Raw genomic sequence first — 22,332 nt, forward strand, 5'->3', positions numbered from 1 at the left:
TTGGGTACGGGAATCGAACCCGGATCGCTGTCGTTGTAGTCCAAACTGCCTGCTAACAAATGAGCCACTGATTCTCTGATTAAACAGGAGGATACGGAATGTCAATAAAGTAGAATGATCTTGTCCTTGCGTCCGATCCAGGGGCTCCACACTGATGACCAACAAACATTGCAACCAAAATTTTACTAGATAATCATTATATATTTGTATAGATGTGCCCTAGAAGGAACATTTGTTATGCTTAAACTTGTATAACTATATACAGTTTAGATCTACTCAAAGTCCAGCACATATCCTCAACACTTAACACATTGACCTCAAATTAGAGCGAACCAATTTCTATTTGAGATAATCCCTGAAATAGTGACATGGTCAGTAAATATAAATTTGACTATAGTACTCGATCTTCATAAATGTAAGATCTGACCATTGCCAATATTCAGGTGTAATCGAATTTCCAGTATCGCTATTTTTATTTCCACCAATCTATTTTTACTTGAACCAATCAGACAAACTCGTTTCAACAAACGTTTGTTTAATGATGTTGGAACACATTTTTTCTAACGTTAATAATTCTTTCATACTCTGTGAGCTTGAAGAACATTAGTTTTCAAGACAAACAAGAGAAGAAAATACACAGGTCACCGAACTCGTTTTAATTTTATAGGGCAGTTTCTTCACCCACTGTTTAAGCATTTCTGAAATTTTGTAAAATTGAAAACAAAGTGGTGGTACATTATAAAACATATAATATCCCACTTATTGTTATAGGGTTTCAGTTCTTACAGGTTAGTATGAATAAAAGGTGATGTCAGTATTATATTGTTATTTATTATGAATTTATTATTATTATTATACCAGATTTATATAGCGCCCTTTTCATGATTAATTTCACGTTGAAAGGCGCTTTACATAGTTCAAATGCAGCCACACAGGGCGCATAATTCATCATCTACTAGTACAGACACAGAGTGATCTGACCAGACGGACAGAGTGAGAAAGAGCCCCCACGACAGACAGATCAGAAATCAGATACAGGCTTGTCCGGCTAACTTAGCCTAGCTCGTTGCGAATAGACAACCTGGTTCTTTAACGTGCCCAGTGTATAGCACTGATACACGCAAGGATTGCCTGGGTTCCTGACCAGTACACCTCTAGTTGGGTGGGAAACACTGAAAAGCTTTTCTGAAAATTCCCGAGTAGCTGCCGGGGATCGAACCCCCGACCTCAGGATTGGAAGGCCAGTGTGCAAACCACTGAGCTATCCGTCCACCCACATAAGCATACATGTCACTAACAAATCTCTTTCATTTTTACATGTTGACATAATTACCCAACCCACTTTATTTTCAATGGAAAAAAACGTATTTAGATCTACAAAAAATATTCTGTCGTCAGAATTTTCAAAATATTTTGCAGTTTTAATGACACACATAAATACTTCAAAATGGAAAAAAAAATGATGGGGTCACAGTGCATCTAGGAGATTTATTAAGAAAAAACTGTTGAATTTTTATATGTTTTGTTCTTTTTGTTTCAATTTATATATTCTAGATAATACAATGTTCTATATCTTAAAAGCTTTTATTTCATTTATAGCTTTTCATTATATGAATCAGTCAGGAAAATATCAAAACCAAACCTGATCTACTTTAATAGATATTTGAAATTTCATACTCCTACCCCATTGTAAATCTTACGTCAATTTTAGGCAAATGCCAGACAAAAATAAGAGTGATTTTTTTTCCCCAAAAAGTACAATCTGTTTGGTTAAATGGTACATTATTTGCTATATTTCAGTTATTTAGCATTGATTTTTGACACTTCTTTTGTTAGAAAGCAATATTCGAAGAACCGTTTTCCAAAATGGCGGATATCCTGAAAAAAAAACGCTCGTACGTCCTTAACCTTCACAATTGCACAAACTTTTGAACTGCACAAAACACATTTATCGGCCATAACGTATTGTTTTCTAGACATAGATTCCGCCATATCTATCTCCTATTTTAATATGTCATAATTTAAAAATTACAATGTGGTCGTCATAAGAATTATAAACCCGTGCTAATCAAATGTCGAAAATGTGTATGTTTGTTTTGTGTTTAAAGACCTGCTCCAGTCCTACCTTTAAACCTTATATTCTCACTAAAAAGCATGAAAATCCTGACTATGAACTATGAAATAAAGTATGGCGCGTGGCCGTTAACTGTTACCTATTGTAATCATGGGTTGCATATACACAATAGAATTTGAATAGCCGTGGAACAGGGCTTTAATGCCGTTTTAACAGTATTTCAATCATGTAACGGCGGGCGAAAATTGGAATTCCATGCTAAATATAGATTTTTTTTAAATTTTACTTTCGCTTCCAAAATATTCAATGCAAGGCACGGATTGGCTAACGGAAAGGTAGTCAGAACGTGACCCACAATTGATTGTCTCCAGATACTGTGCGTAGCGTAACAAGGAGATGGTTATAATTATATTAAGTAAATATAGTTTAAAATTTTAAATTTTATTCCTTTAACGAGAAAAAAAACACCAAGATTTTCTTCAAAGTCGGGTGATGAACTTAACCAAAATTACCTCTTAGTCCAAAATAAAGTGTACATCAATATACTAGATAATGAAACAATTTTCAGGTTGAAGAGGAAAACGAAAACAAAGCTTTGGCATCCAGAGGAGCATGGAATATGTTTGACTGGATGTATACGGTATGTATGACACACGTTACAGACTTATTTATAGCCTTCTTTAACATAATTATTACATAGACTGCTGCAATGAAAGGATGAATTGAATGTTTTAAAAATTACTAAGATGTATACTTTATGTATGAGATACATTACAGTGTTTTAGGATTTGTATCAGGATGCTAGTTATATGACCCAGGGAAGTGCCTTCGCCTTTAGTATCTTGAACAATGAAATGGGTCCAGTCGCTAAGGTGACTATGTCTTAGACTAGCTGACAAACGATATAGAATTTCTTTTGTTAAAACATAGGGCTGGAGAGACCAAATATCTGGTACATAAAGTTTCCTTTGGCTACCTTGTCTAAATGATTCGTGTACCTATGATTCGTAAATGATTTCAATTATGATCTAGATAAGTTCAGGGGTCAGGCAAATCACTAAATGTTTCAAACCAACATTCTTCAATTCGATTAATAATAATTAGCTCAAACTCCTTTAGGCTGGAGTCTCTATACTTGAAGTTCCCGTCAGACAATGTCTTTGAATCAACAACATACGAGTTCTATCGCATAGATGCTCGGCCTTTGTCCTCTTAATTGAAATTGCGACTCTATATGATTGCCCTGACGCCTGGAAGCTCAGCGCCTATAAGCTATCACATGTAGCATTCAACTACCATACAGGTATAACCCCGATGCCTTGGCGTACTTCGCCAACAACACTGAACCGTTTATAAGCTGGATCTCTCCTACGTTCTCAGTAGATTACCAAACTCTGTGTCTCTGTCTCAGCTTTCCGATGCTCAGTCTGTATTTGCTATTGTCTTTAGCATTTAACTACCCTTAAGATAAAACACCTATGCGCTAGCCCTATAGCTCAAAACTTCGTTGAAATTCTGCAACTCTTCTTTAGTCTATGAATTTCAAACGTCTTTTTTTAAAAAAATTATCCGCCCTGGCGGTGTAGTTGCAATACTTCCTTATCAAGGTACTGGGATGATTATTATTAGTTGAATCCTCGATGTGTCTTCTTCTGTCGCTGGATACAGAATGATCTCTCTGTTATCCATCCACCTATTTATACTTTAGCAGAAGTGAGCTTTGATTGGTGCTATTTATAGAACTTGTTTCTGATTGGTCCAAATTAGTACATAGTATTTTACAACGGGTACTTGCTTTAACAAATAGTTGGTTTCCTTTAATTATTGAAATTCTGCAACTCTTCTTTAGTCTATGAATTTCAAACGTCTTTTTTTAAATAAATTATCCGCCCTGGCGGTGTAGTTGCAATACTTCCTTATCAAGGTACTGGGATGATTATTATTAGTTGAATCCTCGATGTGTCTTCTTCTGTCGCTGGATACAGAATGATCTCTCTGTTATCCATCCACCTATTTATACTTTAGCAGAAGTGAGCTTTGATTGGTGCTATTTATAGAACTTGTTTCTGATTGGTCCAAATTAGTACATAGTATTTTACAACGGGTACTTGCTTTAACAAATAGTTGGTTTCCTTTAATTATCGTATATAACATAATGTGTGATGCTGGGATTCAGCTAAAACTGTAATTTACCCAAAACGTCCATAAATGTCCAAATCCTATTTTTTTTACAGCATTTCAACAATAATATTATAGCAATGCTAGCTTTAAAAAGAAAGTCAAGCACTATCTGTGCTGATGTGTTACGTTATCAATATATCAAGAATACAAATTATTCTGACAATTTGAATAACTTACTAAAGTGTATTCGGAAGAATTTTGATGTGTTTTTTTATTAACTTGGTATAGCTTAGTACGAAGCAGTAGATGTTTTTAGAATAATGTAGTATGGTATGAGGAAGCATTCGGTGTTTATATCTTAGTAAGTGTATAAGGAAGCAGTTGATTATTTTGATTATTTTGTATAACTTAATATAGTGTATTAGTAGGAATTAATTGCATCTTAAAAGCATAGTAGTTGGGTATTAGGAAACGTGCAGTGGGCGTTTTATTTTTAATATGTGTGTCAGGAAACATATATTAATGATTTTAAATAACTTGGTTTATTAAGAAGAATGTGTTTTGGCAAATAAAACCAATCTATAAAATCCATCGGACTCATAGAACAGAAACCAAGCAAGTATTAGCAGACCCGATTTGCCTGAGTCAGTTCATGAGTGAAAACGAAATCGTCCACACAACTCACTAGCACTGCTTAAGCGGAATACGATAACACAAATGCATCAAATAGATTTACTCCACGTTCTCTTAGGGCCAGAAAATATAACAACACAAATTTAAGTTCTTTGAGATATTGTACAGTCGCCATACGGCACTTAAATCCTGCTGTAGTGATATTGAACAAAATCTACAAAGAAGTTCACTTAGAAATAAAATAATAGCAGCCTTTGTTTGACTGTATCTGTTTACGTGAAGTAGTTCTGCAATAACTGAGTAAAATGTGTAAAGAAGCTTTTAGATGGTTTTCAATAACTAAGTATGGTGTTTTAGGAAGCGTTAGATGGTTTCCAGCCACTAAAGAAGCGTTAGACGGTTTTTAGTTACTAAGTACGGTGTATAAGGAAGCGATATACGATTTTCAGTAACTATGTATGGTATATTAGGGTACATTCTATACCCAAAATATCGTCATTTTAGTGCTTGTCTTAACAATCATTTTGCGATTTTTTTCTGAAGATTTACACATTTTGATGAATGAAACGCCCATTGAAAATGATTAAGCTTTCTTTTGAAGTATACACCTTAAAAAAATAAATGCCAACTTTTACCTGAAAATCCGGACAGAAGACAGAAACAAATTTTTTTTAGGGGATCATGACTGTTTTTTTCAAAATCGACAGCTGCTACATGCAAGCAGTTTTCTGTCTAAAATTGTGACCAAAACTTACCTAGATGAAACATCTACTTCCTGCGAGCAATCAATTTTCAAATAAATTTGATAAAAAGGCTTTTAAGAGTCGATCATTTCAGATAATATTCATTTTCTCTTTTTTTTCATACAGACATCATCATTTCTTTATTGATTTGAGATAAACCTGGGCATTTGTGACAAAAACCAATAATATTTTTTTCACACAAAAATGTGTTTGTTCGTAGAATTGTGATCAGGCCCGAGCACATGGCCTTACGGATTACATTTTCTTCTTCTTGTCGTTCGCGACTACACTGTCAGACCAGTAGCCTCGATGAAACTTATGGTTTGCCGCAGATCCTCAATGCCTCCATACAGTTTCTGGTGGATTGAGGTGTCTATCGGCCAAATCGCAGCTCGCTCCTGGTCAAGGAAAAAAATTGAAATAAATATGAACCAACATACTGCGATGATGCCCTTCAAGTTTTTTTGGTTTTTTTTGATTGGTCATTTTTTCTATGAGTTAATTGCCTTTTAATTGTTTAAAATTCCACAGATTTATACATAACAAACTAACCAGTTGGTAGAATTTCATGTAACTTCTTTCATTCTTTTCCATGAACATTTATTATAAACATATGAAGTTATGTACCCACACCAGGTCACCACCTTGCCTTGGTAAACCCCCCACCCCCCACCCCATTCCCCGCGTAAAAAACATTCCTTTTTAAAAAAAAAATCAAACCTTCCATCAATATATATCAACATGCCAAGTTGTACCGTTCTCCCACCTCACTCCTCCACTCAGTCATGCCTACCAACCCGATTATGCATCCCTCCGGCCTATACTCTTTTTTTTTTCATTTCTAATTTTCCATCAATATTAATAATCAACATGTGAAGTTTAATACCCTCACCTGGTCACCTCCGCTGCCCTCCCCAAGAAAGCATTCATTTTCTGTTAAATTGATTTTGACTAATGGAATTATTTGCTTCCTAGTAACATCCTTAACTTTCTGCCGGATATATCTTTTGCCATTCCTCACCACAAACCCTTTCGGCGGGTGATACCAATTCAACAGATTTGAATTACTTCCCTTTTATGTTGCTATAAGTAGATTATTTTGAAACGTTTTTATCATTGGCCGTAGGGAAAACCCGAGACCACTTTTCTGTGGTACAACATGGATGGTACCTCCTATTTTAGGTGTATTTTGACATACCTGTACCTGATAAGGTTTTTTTTGTGGACTTGATAGGAATTTCTTCCTTTTATTGTTCCTGTTCTTTGGGCTTCAACAGTCAAGTTCTTTAAATTATGCTCCGAATCTCCGATGTAACCGGTCGGGCGTATATTGCCCCGCTTGACAGAGCTCTTGTTTTTTAAGGCACAGCCTTAAAATTTGGATGACATATACAGTTTTGCATACTGATCTTAAAACTGAATAGCAGTGATCAAGAGTGTGACCTACTGACCTACTTTTTTGTTTTTTAAGATAGCCTACAGTCTTGAAATTGGGATGACATGTACAGTTTTGCACATCGATCTTAAAACTGACTTTCAGTGACCATAACTATAACCTACTGACTTACTTTCTTAATATTTTAGTATCAATTTGACATTTAAAACATGTAGGTCATATTACTCAGGCGAGCTATCCAGGGTCATCATGACCCTCTTGTTATAAATGTATTGCAGTTCACACATTATTGAGCCGTCGGTAGACAACATTATTGAATTAAACATTTTCTGTCGGCACCATTCTAGTTCCCTTTGCAACCTCCGTGAAGGAATATTGTCAAACTGTACCGATAAGGGGAAGTAACATTGTGTTGGAGTTTTGTTCCTTTTGTAGCACAACTTTCTATGCATAATTGTGTATTGATAATATATTGAACTTTGTGTGTGTGTGTGTGTACATGCATGAATTTGTTATACTGCAAAATAAAACAGTCATTATGAATTACATAACTTGATGTCCCTTTCACCCTTCTTTTATCGTAAATAGCACATTAACAGAAAATAATGTATATTGTATAATAACACTTTTTATTTGTGAATATGTTCTACTTAATACTTTGATATAAAAAGGTTGTTTTGTTTCTAAGACCTAGTGTAAAAGTAAATCCTGTATCCGTGTGTCTATCGTCAGTCTTGTACAGAAATGCGAAGTATTACAAGGTCACAAAGAGGAACACAGCTAGGCAGTCAGGCAAAAAGTACTTTCAGTTTCAGTTGTAGGTATATTTTTATAGATGTTGCGATTTCGTGACTTCTTGACAGTTCTTGTTTATTAAAGCACTGGATGAATATGTATCCTATGCAAAGGAACAGCTAAACAATTAATGATATTTGTTCCACATGTTTTTCAAAAAAAAAATCCGAGATAAACCTGAATACTTTGAAATGTCGTCCAAGGTAATGCATATATTATAGCCGCGGAGTGTCCTATACTCACCAAAGTTGCACCCAACTATTTTGGCAATAATATTGTCTCGCTTGTGACACCTTCGTTTCAACCATCTAATATAGATATTTCTGGATTTGGACCTGCCCTTAGGTATGAATAAAGTCTTTTAGGTCGCTTCCTTTTGCCCGAAATGCTTCACCTAACCTCATGTATTCGGAACGCTATTTAAAATGTAGAATACATTTCCTGTGAATAAGCTGTCCAACTGACTCGTTGAAAACTTGAAATTGTAAGGTGTACTAGTAAAACTGTGTGCAAAATGTTCAGACAGGCACTCCTTCATATAACTGACGATTACAACATTTAAGCTTATCAACGACGTCAGCGGAGGTCATAAAGTTGGTCTGTTGTCATGCTTAAGATGCAGGCATGCTAAAACCCCTAAATGAAGGCTGTTATTGGCATAATAACATTTATTTGATATATAACAGAGCTCCATCAGGTTTAAATAGTTTAAATGTCTGCAATATGTATTTTGTACAGTAATTATCATTTCTACAAACAGACTGAAGGTTGACAATGTCTAGTCTCAGGGGCGGATCCAGGATATTTTTGCAGGAGGGGTCCAGATGGGGGTAGATGCGGGAGGGGTTTCCCTTTTGCTGGTGAGGGTACAGGGCCTCCCAGCGAAAATGTTTGTTTCTCGGGGTCAACGGAGAGCGAATTTCGAACGTTTTAGTGTAAGAAAAAAAGCCTTTGAATCCCATCAAAGATGTAATCATCACTTTGAAAATTAGAAATCCAGTATTATTTTACAAATTATCCAATGATATGAAAACGACCATAGTGGGGGTACGGATGAACAAGGATGAAAAATTAACTATTGGCGTTGGCTAAGTTTAAGCCCCTTGCCAAAGACTCGCCGACTTCTAAAGGGTTTTTAAAATATATGTATTGATTTAAGCAATTCTGCATGTAAAACATGTAGACATTGACCTGTTTTGTAAAAATGCATGTAAAGAACAAGGTTGGAGCCGTGCCAACACTAATTGATATAAAAGTGGATAAAATATCAATGTAGTCATAAGTAGACTTTCTGAAATTATTATTTGACAATTTCATTGCAATTTTCTCATACAATGTTCTTAAGCTTACGGCAAAAACCACTGGACCGAGACAAATTCTATTAATTGCTAGTATGCACGTATTCATTTGTAAATATTGATAAAAAACATGCAGATGATATTCAATAAAACGTTCATATAAAATAAGGCAAACATAGCGTCAAGGCGAGCTTGACGAAACTATTCACTACTCAAAAGAAAGTGGAGATTCTTTAGAGAGTATTCAAATAAGGAACGAAGGTAGTAATTCGCCGATTATGCCTCCGTGTCCACACCGAAAGTAGTCCATATCAGTATATAGTGCTATTTTCCCGCCTATTAAAGGTCATTTTCATGCCAGATATATGCTGTATTGATACTTCTTTGTAAAGAAGAATGTCTGTGGATGATTTAAAGCTACGTAACGTTATATTGTTCCAAGTTTGTGTAGAACCCGCTGTGTAGAATGAAAGTAAATGAAGGTACCTGCTGATGTTTTCCTACGCAATATTATCGTTTTTCATCATGTATCACAGTTACGTGACCATGGCGTCACTGCATCATGGAAAAGCCAATATTTTTGTTATTTATTGATCGTCTATAGACAGACCTTCAAAACAAGGACTATTTCGCAAGAAGTGAAAGGCTGAAAATGCTGACAAGAAAATGCTATGCATTGTCATTTTACATTGAAAATAGTAGCGGAGACATTTAGTACATTCTAACATATAAAGAAACAATCGCATTTCGTGAAAATTGCTTCAACCCAGATAAAACTGGTATTTTCTTATCAGATTTTTTTATGAACACAAATCTAAGAAAAACATGTTATGTCATTTTCACATTTAATGCAAAATTGATACCGAAAATTAGGCTTAGTCCTGATTTTAAGATGTTCCCCGCACCTTGGTTTCGCATCAGTAACCTTGGTTTCGCATCAGTAACATTATTACAGAAATTGACGGCTTTTCGAGTACTTACAACTGTCCCTTGAAAAGTAATAGAAATAAGAAAACTAAGATAATAAACATTCTATCAAACTTTTGCAAAACTGCTGACAATCGACTTATTTACAAGAGTTTATTGTACCCAAAATTATAATGATTACACCGTGACGTTATTTGCCATTCGTTGCGTTTGCTTAAAAATATTACTGGCATGCTTTTCCAACTTCTTTTTAGAAATTTTCTTTACAAAACAAGTTATCAGTTTTTTCATCGATAAGTCATTGATAAATAACTTTGAGCAACTGAATGACATTCTCTCTTCACTGCAAAGAAAACACTTTCTCGCCGACAGCTGCACCTTATTATTTTCCAGTGAAAGATTTAGAAACCATCAAATGTATGAAAGTTTTTTCCGTTACTCTAGATACGAAATCAAATGTATCCTTCTGTCGGGTTCTATGTATCTTTATCAGTTTCGTTTTGTTTCGTTGGCGCGCATACGAAAACAACACACACAACTTTCAAAATTATGTTATTGTGTGATGGCGTGTGTGCTAGGACGACACACAGCAGCGTGTTGCATAAACCGCGCGCAAGACAACGCAACATCACGAAACATCCTAAATAAGCCACCATAGATAAACTAACGACAGATTTTACACATGACGACATGCTAAAATTATTACGTATATAAGAATTAAAAGATCACGCAACATATTTGAAGACAAATTTCAGATGTTATCATCGACGAAATGAAATTTGTTTTATCGGGCTGAATACAAAAAGACAAGCTTTAAACAAAAAAATAAAACTATACATTAGTTGACATTTTCGCGGCACTGATTTTCGCATGTATCAATCATGCTTTTTATAAATGACGATAAAATGTGAAGAACATGAAAATGTGAATAAATGCAAGGGCCATAACGCCCCTCTAATCACCTGACAACTCGTTTTGTAGATTCTCATTGACACTTGTTTTTAAATTTAGCTCAATAATGATATACCCTACCATTGCCTTCGTATTGTAACATGTTGTTATTGTTGTTGTTGTGATGCAAATTATGGTTATTTTGCCAACAATCTTTTATGTCACGCTATAAACAGTTAGGGTTATGAAATATGTTATTATATCTAATGATTACCAGTGTTTTAACTCGTAAACGGCGCACACTTTGCAAGAAAGCTGCATTTATTGTTATTTCACATGTAGGTTTCATGTTTACGTCAGCCATGATCATTGATGCATGATGGGATTGTATAACTTCCGTTGTCATTAGCAACTGTTTCCAGTGTATTGTTTACATTACTGTAAATCACTATGTTTCGGCAAAAGACTTATTTTGGTGGAAATCCCATGGTATTAATCATTTTAAGAAAGCCTTTTCTCTTTGTAACAGTAATTTTCTATCAAAGTTTCATTCAGTTTTAGCTTGAGATCGTATTTTCTCTGGTTGGTTTGGTTGGTTGACAGCGTTCGTCCGTACAAAAATTGATCGTTTCCGAACGTCAATCGAGCGATTTTCGAACGTCGAACACTGGACGTCAACTAAAACGAACCGTCGAACATTTTCCGAACAAGTACTTGTTCGTTTCCTTAGATTTAGTATAAATAGGGCTGGAAATGTTCGATTGCAGTCAGTTTTACAACAGCTTTCTAGCATACGTTACGGCTAAAGAACAGTAATTTACGAAATTAAATGGTACTTCAACCAGTTTGACTTTTCATTTACCTCTTTGGACTAAAGCTAGAACACTATATAACTGGTCTGCAATATTTAGACTTTGATACGCATTTTTCGAAACGTAGATGATCTATTTTATAATTATTTTCGCATTTAATAATGGTCACTGACTCAAACACGATCTTTATATAGAAAAGCCGTATTATAATATTTATTAACCAAACTTCGTCTATTTCTACGGAGGATTTTGAACGTCAGAAGTGTGCGCCGTTTCGAAGCATAAATTATACGTTCACGAATATATTTTTCGTATATGTTGGAAATCATCAAGTCGTAAAACCAGAGTATAGGCATCTATTAAAATCAGTAAAGTTGGAACAGTATTGCTCTTCTTTCTATTGATAACTGGGTACAGACCCACTTAAGTAGCCTAAGCATTTATCTTCTTCCCTCAGCATACCTACACTAATATTACAGAAGCTTTACAGAACCATTACAGATGCTTGAATTTTGAGTGTTCTGTAATTTTGTGATCAAGTCTTTGTCTGTCTGGGTAAAAGATCACCTCTACGAGCTCGCAGGACCATTACAGATACTAGAATATAGTATTCTGTAATTATTGTGATCGAATATTAGTCCGTCTTGATAACAGATCAACTGTACGAGTCCAGCAGCCGTTGACACGTTACCACAGATACGCACATTAATTGAGTTGAAACATAGCTGGACCGTAACACTATATGCATGTATGAGACAAAATGTTGAGTCATGTTTTGAGGCGGACAGACAAAATATGTGGCATATACAATTGGCGTTAAAACATTATGAAATCAAAGTAAAGTAATATCATGAGAACTGAACAACGGCTACCGCAATATTTGTACAAAAATAATAATTGGTTAAATACTTGTGAAAAGCAATAAGAATGTCAAAATGCAATTCTTCTCAGATAACATTGACCTTTATTCTGTTGACAAAAAGAAACTCTAACATTGTGTTCATTTACAAAGTTTATAGAATATTAAAATAGTTGATATAGAAATCAGTGTATAAAAGTATCTAATGTGTCAATTTTTTTTTCATTTGGTGACATGACCTTTGAAATAGAAACAACAAAATGTGATGTCGACGGCTCTAAGCAACAGTAAAATCATATTTCAAATACATTGTACTCATGTAGATCGACAGAGAAAGGTTTTGACATTTTTTATGCGTTTGCGGATACTACAAGATTATTTTTGCCTTTGACTCCTGATTAACTTGAATTTGAACTGTCACATGTATAATATTGTTTTATTAAAATCATGTCCTGCAAACAATAAGTTTACATCAAGGGATATGGCACGCCAATTGTCCAATTATTACGTGAACCCTAGGTCGAAAAACTAGGATTAACGATCGATAAACCAGGTTTTTCGAACGTAAAACCAGGTTTTTCGAATACTAACCTACATTTCCGAGCGGAAACATAGGATAACGCCGTGAACCATAGTTCACGCTCGTAAATGTAGGTTCACGATTGTAAACCCAAGTTCACGGTCGTAAACATAGGTTCACGTTCGTAAACTATGGTTTACGTGCGTGAACCCACAAGCGAAAACATAGGATAACGATCGTAAACATAGGATAACGACCGAAACTCATACTTTTTATTAGTTCAATCGAGAAACCTAGTTTATCAAACGTAAACCATGGTTTACGGTAGGTATATTAGGATTATAGAATCAACAATTTCGGGCATGAACATGGGTTTACGGCCATGAATCTATGTTTAAGGACGTGAACCTATGTGTACGACCGTGAACCATACTTTACGGACGTGAACCTACATTTTCGAACGTGCACCTATGTTTACGAACGTGAACTTGGGTATACTAACCTATTTTTTCGAGCGAAAACATGGGATAACGTCGTTAACTATAGTTCACGCTCGTAAACGTAGGTTCACGTTCGTAAACCGAAGTTTACGGTCGTAAACATAGGATAACGACCGAAATTCATAGTTCAATCGAGAAACCAAGTTTATCGAACGTAAATCATGGTTTACGATTGATATATTAGGATTATCAAATCAACTATCAATTTCGGCCGTAAACATATGTTTACGGTCGTGAACCTATGTTTACGAGCGTGAATATAGGTTTACGAGCGTGAACCTAGGTTTACGGCCGTAACCGTAAAATAAAGTTTACGAAAATGAACCTATATTTACGTGCGTGAACGTAGGTTTACGGGCGTGAAGCTATGTTTACGAGAAACTAAATTTCTCGAACAAAACTATGATTTTCGGTCGTAAACCTAGGTTCACGCTCGTAAACTTAGGATAACGACCGAAATTTATTGTTCAATCGAGAAACCTAGGTTATCGAACGTAAATATGGGTTCAAGGACATAAACTATGGTTTACGACCGTTATCCTGTGTTTTCGCTCGTAAATATAGGTTAATATTTGATAATCCTAGTTTTTCGACCAAGAACGTAATTATTGGATAATTGGCTTGCCGTGAACCATAGTTTACGGACGTGAACCTATGTTTACGAGCGAGAACCTATGTTTTCGACCATGAACTTGGGTTTACGAGCGTGAACCATAGTGTACGAACGTGAACCCAGGTTTACGTTCGATAAACTAGGTTTTTCGATTGACTTATGAATTTCGGTCGTTATCCTATGTTTACGAGCGTGAACCTATATTTACGGTCTTAAACCCATGTTCACGGTCATAAACCCAAGTTTACGGTCGTAAACATAGATTCACGTTCATAAATCATGGTTCACGCTCGTGAACCCAGGTTTACGCTCGTAAATATAGGTTCACGCTCGTAAACCTAGGTTCACGCTCGTAAACTTAGGATAACGACCGAAATTCATAGTTCAGTCGAGAAACCTAGTTTATCGAACGTAGACCTGGGTTCACGAGCGTAAACTATAGTTCACGCCCGGTATCTTACGTTTTCGCTCGAAAATGTAGGTTAGTATTTGAAAAACATAGTTTTACGTTCGAAAAACCTAGTTTATCGATCGTTAATCCTAGTTTTTCGACCGGGTTCACGTAAATATTGGACAATTGGCTTGCCATAAAGGGAATAACTTAAAGCTTTTATAATGATGACAAGCTTATGGTTAATAATTATGTTTATATAATTTATAGGCCTCTATTCATATCTGACCTTGATCTGAAGTTTTGAACTGTTTTTGACCCTGAAGAAAAACTGTTGGATATTTCTGTACTGTCAGTAACTGCAAAAATTATTTGGTCACCGTGCACTGGACGTTTGACGTACTGACTTCAAATCAATAATTAAATGTCATTTACCAGTCATAAATGACTTCTGTATCAAATCTGATCTTAGACCAAAGCATTTCAAGTTATTTGGCAAAATATGTTCTACTGTTCCGGGTCAATGTGATTTTGACCTTTGACCTACTGATCTCAAAATCAACAGGGTCATTTGCTGGTCATGATCAACTACCCTATTAAGTTTCGTGATTCTAGGCCCAAGCGTTCTCAAGTTATTATCCACAAACATTTCAACTGTACTAGATCACTGTGACCTTGACCTTTGACCTACTGATCTCAAAATCAACAGAATTCATCTGCTGGTCATGATCAACCACCCTGTTAAGTTTCGTGATTCTAGGCCTAAACGTTCTAAAGTTATCGTTCGGAAACGGTTTAATTGTTCTGGATCACTGTGACTTTGGCCTTTGACCTACTGATCTCAAAATCGATAAGAGTCATTTGAAGGTCATGAGCAACCACTTTATCAAATTTCATGTTCCTCGGACCAAGTATTCTTGAGTTATCATCTGGAAACCGTCTACTTTTTCTTGGTCAATGTGACCTTGACCTTTGACCTACAAACATCAGAATCAACAGGGGTAATTTGCTGGTCATGATAAAACTCTTTATTAAGTTTCGTGATCCTAGGCCTAAGCGTTCCTACGTTTTCGTCCAGAAACTGTTTAACTATTCCGGGTCACTGTGACCTTGACCTTTGACCTATTGACTTCAAGATCAATAGAATGATTTACGTGGTCATGTTATAATCTCCATTCAAGTTTTGTGGTCCTAGGCCTAACGTTCTAAGTTATCGTCAGAAACTGTTTAAATTCCGGGTCACTGTGACTTGCCTTTGCCTATTGACTCAAATCATAAGAGTGATTTATGGTCATGTTTAATCCCGTTATCAAGTTTAGTGATTCTGGCTTAAGCATTCTGAGTTATCACCCGGAAACCGTTACTTTTCGAGTCACTGTGACCTTGACCTTTGACCTACTATCTAAAATCAAGGAATCATTATTGCTGGTTGTATAACTCCCTATAAGTTTAGGATCTAGGCCAAGGTTCTTAGTTATCAACCGAAACTGTTTGTTCAACATACCGACGCCCGGACCGACCTTTGATCTATTGACTTCAAGATCAATAGAAGTGATTTACTGGTCATGTTTAATCTCCATATCAAGTTTTGTGGTCCTAGGCCTAAGCGTTCCTAAGTTATCGTCCAGAAACTGTTTAACTATTCCGGGTCACTGTGACCTTGACCTTTGGCCTATTGACCTCAAGATCAGTAAGAGTGATTTACTGGTCATGTTTAATCTCCGTATCAAGTTTTGTGATTCTAGGCTTAAGCATTCTCAAGTTATCCTCCGGAAACCGTTTAACTGTTTCGAGTCACTGTGACCTTGACCTTTGACCTACTAATCTTAAAATCAATAGGGATCATTTGCTGGTTGTGACTAACCTCCCTATCAAGTTTATGATTCTAGGCACAAGTGTTTTTGAGTTATCAACCGGAAACTGATTGGTCAACATACCGACCGACCGACCGGCAGACCGAACGGCATCTGCAAAACAATATACCCCTCCTTCTTCGAAGTTGGGCATAAAAATAGGGTTTCACAACCCATTAGCATGTCTTTTACTACTTATAACATCGTTTTCGGAAATGTAGCTGAACAAAACTATTCAAAAACCAAACTCTAAATATACCAATATAAATGTTGTCCAATTTTTCTATAATTTGACAAATTCAAGGGCCGTAACTCTCATATAAGCACATTATTTTCAATTTTGAGCACCCAGACTGATTAATAATTTCCTCCGACATACATTTCGCATAAAATGATGGGGCATTTATATTACATAAATAGGTATCTGGTCAATTTTGTATACCTATGCCTTTTTTAAATGATTTCAAGGGACATATCTCTGACCCTTATTATTTACCATAAAAGGGAGGGCAGAGGTGGTTCTACATCTAAAATGTTTCCTTATAGATAATAGCAACATATCAGATAAAGATCCAAACTCTTCTAAAAAGTGCACAATTCCAGCCTATTTTCTTTATAACCTTCACTATTAAACGTTTCGGGAATAGTCCCCCGCGTCATCGGATGAGTTAGAAAACCTGACGGTAGACGGATAGCCAATAAGCAGGCCGTACATAATAGTGAAAGCTGTTGTGCACGTTATAGCTTTTAAAGAGGCTAATCTACTCTGGGCCAATAAAGTTGCTACTGTTTAGTAAGCCTAAATATGTGTTTGATCAAAATGTTAATTTTATGGCCAAAACTGTTAACGTTTTTTGTATTTTTCAGAACCCGGTCGATATTCCAGAGGTAAGAAAACTTTTATAGGTACACAATAACCAGATATATGTAATATTCCCATGAACAATTTTGAAATTTTATCAAAATATCGTCTTCACCATTTTCCTTACATTTCAGTTCTACCTTTAAAGTGAAATAGGGTTGACGTCAAAATGAAATGTCATACTTGTCCCAAGTCTAAATGTTTAAGGTAGTATAAATCAAAATTAAAAGGTTAGGGTAGATGAGCACAGAAAACACAGCTAGAGCCAAATATCGCTAAGTAGGCCAAACACAAATCGAAACTGTGGTGGAAAAATATCAGAAGGGTTATTAAACTTATCAAAAATGTTTTCAGGTTAAAAAAGAAAACAAAGCAATTGCCTGGACATCAACAGGGAAAATGTTTAACTGGATATACCCGGTGTGTATGACATTTATTAATATATTACAGAAAAAACAATCGTCTTATCTAATTGTATAGATTTCTGATGTTTTAGAATTACTATCTACAGATAGATGGTAGTATGTATGATGTTTTGAATTATTTAGTTAAGTGAAATAGATCGGACTAAATTAAACTAAACATGAATCGCTAGCGCGATACTTAGATTTGCCGATCCTATTCTGTCGTTCATTTCGCATGAACACCGAAAAAATCATTTCATTTCTTAAATAAGAAGCCCTAGATATTTTGTATCTGAACTTAAGAAGAACAGGGTGTCTTAGAAACATTGACGCTTTGGAAGTACCTAGTAAAGTATAGAAGCACCTGTTGAATTTCGATTCATTGGATGCTCAAGCACTACCTTGTTTCTGAACAGGAAGCATTGCATGTTTATGACTCACTTACTATTTGTAGTAAGATTCGAAGTGATACATATTCGCAGTATAATCAACTAACATAATATCTTCTATTAATTACAGTACTTTGGTTGGAACACACCTAAAAGCGCGAACAGAGGTAAATATACGTAGCTTTCAATTGAACTGTCATTGTTACAATATGTATAACCATTTCTTACTTAAAAATCGTTAAATATGTTAAGTGAAAACGACTGTGTTAATGTTATACCCTTCATCTTTGTAGAAAATATTTCAGTTAAGGTAGTAGAGGTGTAATAGCAATGTTTACAAAATGGCATTTGCATGGTATATTCTTAAAGATGACCGTGTTTTGCACTGTATTGCAAATTTTAAACAACTTTTACCATGCCGTTTTTTCTAAATTTTGTATAACTTGTGGTATCTCCTCTAGCTCAAGTAGAGAAAAATTTCAAAGTGATGGCCGCTATATAAAATGTTTGCAGAGAACTCATTTTACCATTAATTTTAATAAAAGAATCATCAAACTCTTGTTAAACAATTATTAAACACAAAATAGAAATGTGGATATCATTTTATATAGTGTTCCTCAAGTAAACGGATTTAATGATACAGAATTCTTATTTCAACGTTGAAAAAATAAGGTCAAATCCTTGTTTCTGTTTTGAATTTTGCTTACTTCATTCAAAAATTACCTTGGGACAGATGTAAAACCTACCTAAATTTCTTCCACAATATGTAATCTAAAGAATGGAAGCAAAATAGAGAACTTTTACCACATGTAACTCAATATTTTTACAGATGTGTAACTCTACCCCTTCTGTTTAAGTAGTAAATTCACTTTGAACAGCAAGAAATCGCTTATCAAATGTTTTTTTTTCATTTTTGTACAATAAATCTATCATAAGTCTTGAAAGAAGTAAAAACTTACTAGAAAAAATCGAAAATAAGGGGGAAAAAAATTTGGTCCCAGTAGGGCTTGAACCTACGCCCCCCCCCCCCCCCCCCCCCCCCCGAGAATTGCAGTAAATGTGGGTTTATGGTAGGAATTGAATACTCTTCAAAAAGGAGGTACTCTATTACACATCTACTACCTTAAATTAAACTTAGGTCTGATCCAGTTTATCAGAAACATCATTACTGTGCCAATGTTCATCCACTGTTAAAACTGAAATTTAGCTCTAGACTTACGGATGACAGATATTCAATGTCCCATTACTTTGCTTAAAACATATTTACATCGATAAATGACATTACAGTTCATTACCTACCTAACAAAAAGTTATACTAGTACAAGTATCTTTTTTGCTAATTGTTCCCCAAAAATCACCATTAATTTATTCTCACTGTCCTAGAATTTGAACTTATCTGAACTCTAACACGCACTTCACATGCTTAATAGTTTTACAGATTTAATTTGTAATACTTTCCAGTTCCAGAAGAACTTAAGCAAGATCCATACACACTAGAACTATATAGGCTCGCTTTATTAGAAGGTAAAGAGCTTGATCGGTCCATCCGCGTGAATATTGTCGGAAACTATGGGCAAGGAAAGACAACCCTGATGAGACGGATTCTTAAAAAGAGCATAGAGAACGTTGAAAGTACAAATGCAATAGATGTTGAACACTATATCTGCCAGCGAACACTGGAAGGGAAACTTTCTTACAATAATTCCGATGACCTGGATTTTTCGGGGACCATGAAACGACTGGTGGCTGTTGCTCGATCTACTAAAGAATATTTCAAGGACAAATTGTCATTTCTTGAAGCAATGGAGCAGAATTCGTGTTCGGGCGATGAAAACGATGAAAAAACAAACGAGAATGTGCCGGAAACTGAAGAAGCATTTGAAATTAGTGGAGAGCATGAAAAACAGAGCGATACAATTTCTGGATCTAAAACGTCTAGAAGTAGTACAGATGATGGATGTCACGAAGGAATATCAGCGAATATGCTAGAAAAGCGTTCCATTTTGTCAGAAGAAGGTAAAATGCGGTTTGCACTGGAGCTGAGTCAAGAGAACTCAACAGAGTCCAATGGTGATATGGACACGTCGATCGAATTTTGGGACTTTGGTGGGCAGTTCATATTCTACGCTACACACACAATGTTTCACAGCAGGAAGGCGATCTATCTCTTGGTCTTAGATTTAACATCCAACCTAAATGAAATAGCAGTAGATCAAGACTTCCCGACTGAGTCGCATGAAAGGAGCATGGAATATTTTGTAAGATTTTGGCTGAACTCCATTCACTCCTTCGTCGGATCGGAAAACGGATTTGAACCTACTGTCATACTTGTTGGAACACATAAAGATAAACTAAAAGGAGATGTCAGTAGAAAAGTGGAGACTTTCTTTGAAAATATTCGAAGCCTTTTTGATGGTACAAAACTCTTAAATCATCTTTACCGCGAAGATTTTGCAGTAGATAATACTTCTGAAAATGATGAAGGTGTATCCGAGTTACGTGAAGCTATCTACTACATCGGTAATGAAAAAGCAAAAACAGAAGAAATTCCAGCACAGTGGATTCAGCTGGAAAAGTCTCTGAAAGAAAAGGTTCGTTTGAAAATAATCTCCTTTCAATTTGTAATGGAAATCGATGCTTCAAATGAATATCCACTAAGATCTGCTGAACAAGTGAAACTTTTTCTCCAGTACCATCATGCCAAGGGAACGTTCATCTACTTTGACGAGGAACCAATATCTTCACACGTCGTGCTGGATCCGCAATACTTGATTGATGCTTTCAAATGCATCATTACAAGTGCACGTTTCTGCAAGAATGATCCAGAAATTCGGCCATTGTTTACAAAGCTTCAAGTTGAAGGAAGACTGGAAATGCCTTTAATTGACAGACAGTGGAGTAAAAATCCTGAATCTATGTATACAGAACACAAGAAAATATTACTAGCGTTTCTAACAAAACACTACATCATCTCTGAGGCTACCGAATATGATGAAGACACAAAATGTGCAACAGGTCTTGGATGGTATGTGGTTCCAAGTTTATTGAGAGATCAGGCTCCTGAAGAGGAATTTGAAACCTTTTTGGCCGGGAAAATGCAAACAAAACTACGTTTTGTGCTTGAACTTAGCAACTCAACAATAGTTCCAACAGTCTACCATAAACTGATCGCGGGAACAATCGGTAAGTGGCCGGTCGTTCACTTTCGGGACAAGCCATTAATGTACAAAAATGTATGCGTAGTAAGACTTAACGAACATCATGTTGGCATATCTGATATGAGAACTGAAACAATTGAATTAACGGTTGCAATTTTCTGTTCATTAGAATATATTGAAAGTGAACAGTGTGACAGGTTCCGTCGATTTGCAGAGTCAGTGATCAAGCATGAATTTCGAAAGCTGAAGAGTGAGAAGGAAGTAAATACCATACCATACGTTACTACCTTCCGTTGTAATCAAGAAAGTCATGGGCTTTGGGGTAGCAAAGCTATCATTAAACTGGAACAGACTGAGACTTCGAAACGGGTCCCTTGTCCAGACCTCGGCCCGCATGCTATCACCACCAAAGAAGCGATGAGTGAATGGTATACTGACAATAGACTACCGATAGAAATCCCCAAAGCATCGCTTAGTGAAAAAATATTGAGTAAAGTATCACAACACGTAGGTCACAACTGGCAAACATTGGGTCATGAACTTGGGATCACACAGGTTCAGATTGAGCATGTTATTGAAGAGAACCCAAATAGTACATCAAGGAGAATTTATGCAATGCTTTTTAAATGGTTTAAACAAGAGGCGGACTTGGCTACTTTAGATGTTTTAATTGGAGCAATGCAGCGATGCCCAACTGTTAGCGTGGACTGGGATAAAATAAGAAACATCATTGACGACCTGCATTGAAAAAGCTTACAACACTGCACAGAAAAACAGTTCGGCTGAAATGTACATTACTTTACATGTACTGGTTTGGAACCAGTAGCCGGAAACATTTTCCTATCTCGGCTCCATTATTTTCTCAAAAAATATTTGACATAAATCCGTACTGCACAAACTTCAGCTCCGTCTGCATCCGATGTTGTAATCAGCATCGCGTTTTGACGTAAATTGTGGTTTCCATTGGGCCTCAAATGGGGTCACAAAAAGAAGTTATTTTCCCCATGAGGTAAACCAGTAGCCGGAAAAATATTTCGACGATATTTTGCCGTTATTTAGATATCAAAATAAGTGATTAAACTATTTTTACACA

At 35.8% G+C, this 22,332-nt stretch overlaps 1 protein-coding gene across 1 annotated transcript in view; it reads left to right on the forward strand.

Annotated features, from left to right (window-relative positions):
- The window catches only part of LOC123535278 (uncharacterized), a 64,399-nt gene extending 42,067 nt beyond the window's left edge, over positions 1-22,332 (forward strand). Inside the window, exons 13-17 of the mRNA XM_053520520.1 lie at positions 2,643-2,714; positions 17,294-17,314; positions 17,643-17,708; positions 18,212-18,248; positions 19,543-22,332. Of these exons, the coding sequence (XP_053376495.1) occupies positions 2,643-2,714; positions 17,294-17,314; positions 17,643-17,708; positions 18,212-18,248; positions 19,543-21,986 (2,640 nt within the window). The 3' untranslated portion in view covers positions 21,987-22,332. The remainder of the gene's footprint in view (positions 1-2,642; positions 2,715-17,293; positions 17,315-17,642; positions 17,709-18,211; positions 18,249-19,542) is intronic.

This window comes from Mercenaria mercenaria, chromosome 12, assembly GCF_021730395.1.
Source record: "Mercenaria mercenaria strain notata chromosome 12, MADL_Memer_1, whole genome shotgun sequence".
NCBI classification, from domain to species: domain Eukaryota; kingdom Metazoa; phylum Mollusca; class Bivalvia; order Venerida; family Veneridae; genus Mercenaria; species Mercenaria mercenaria.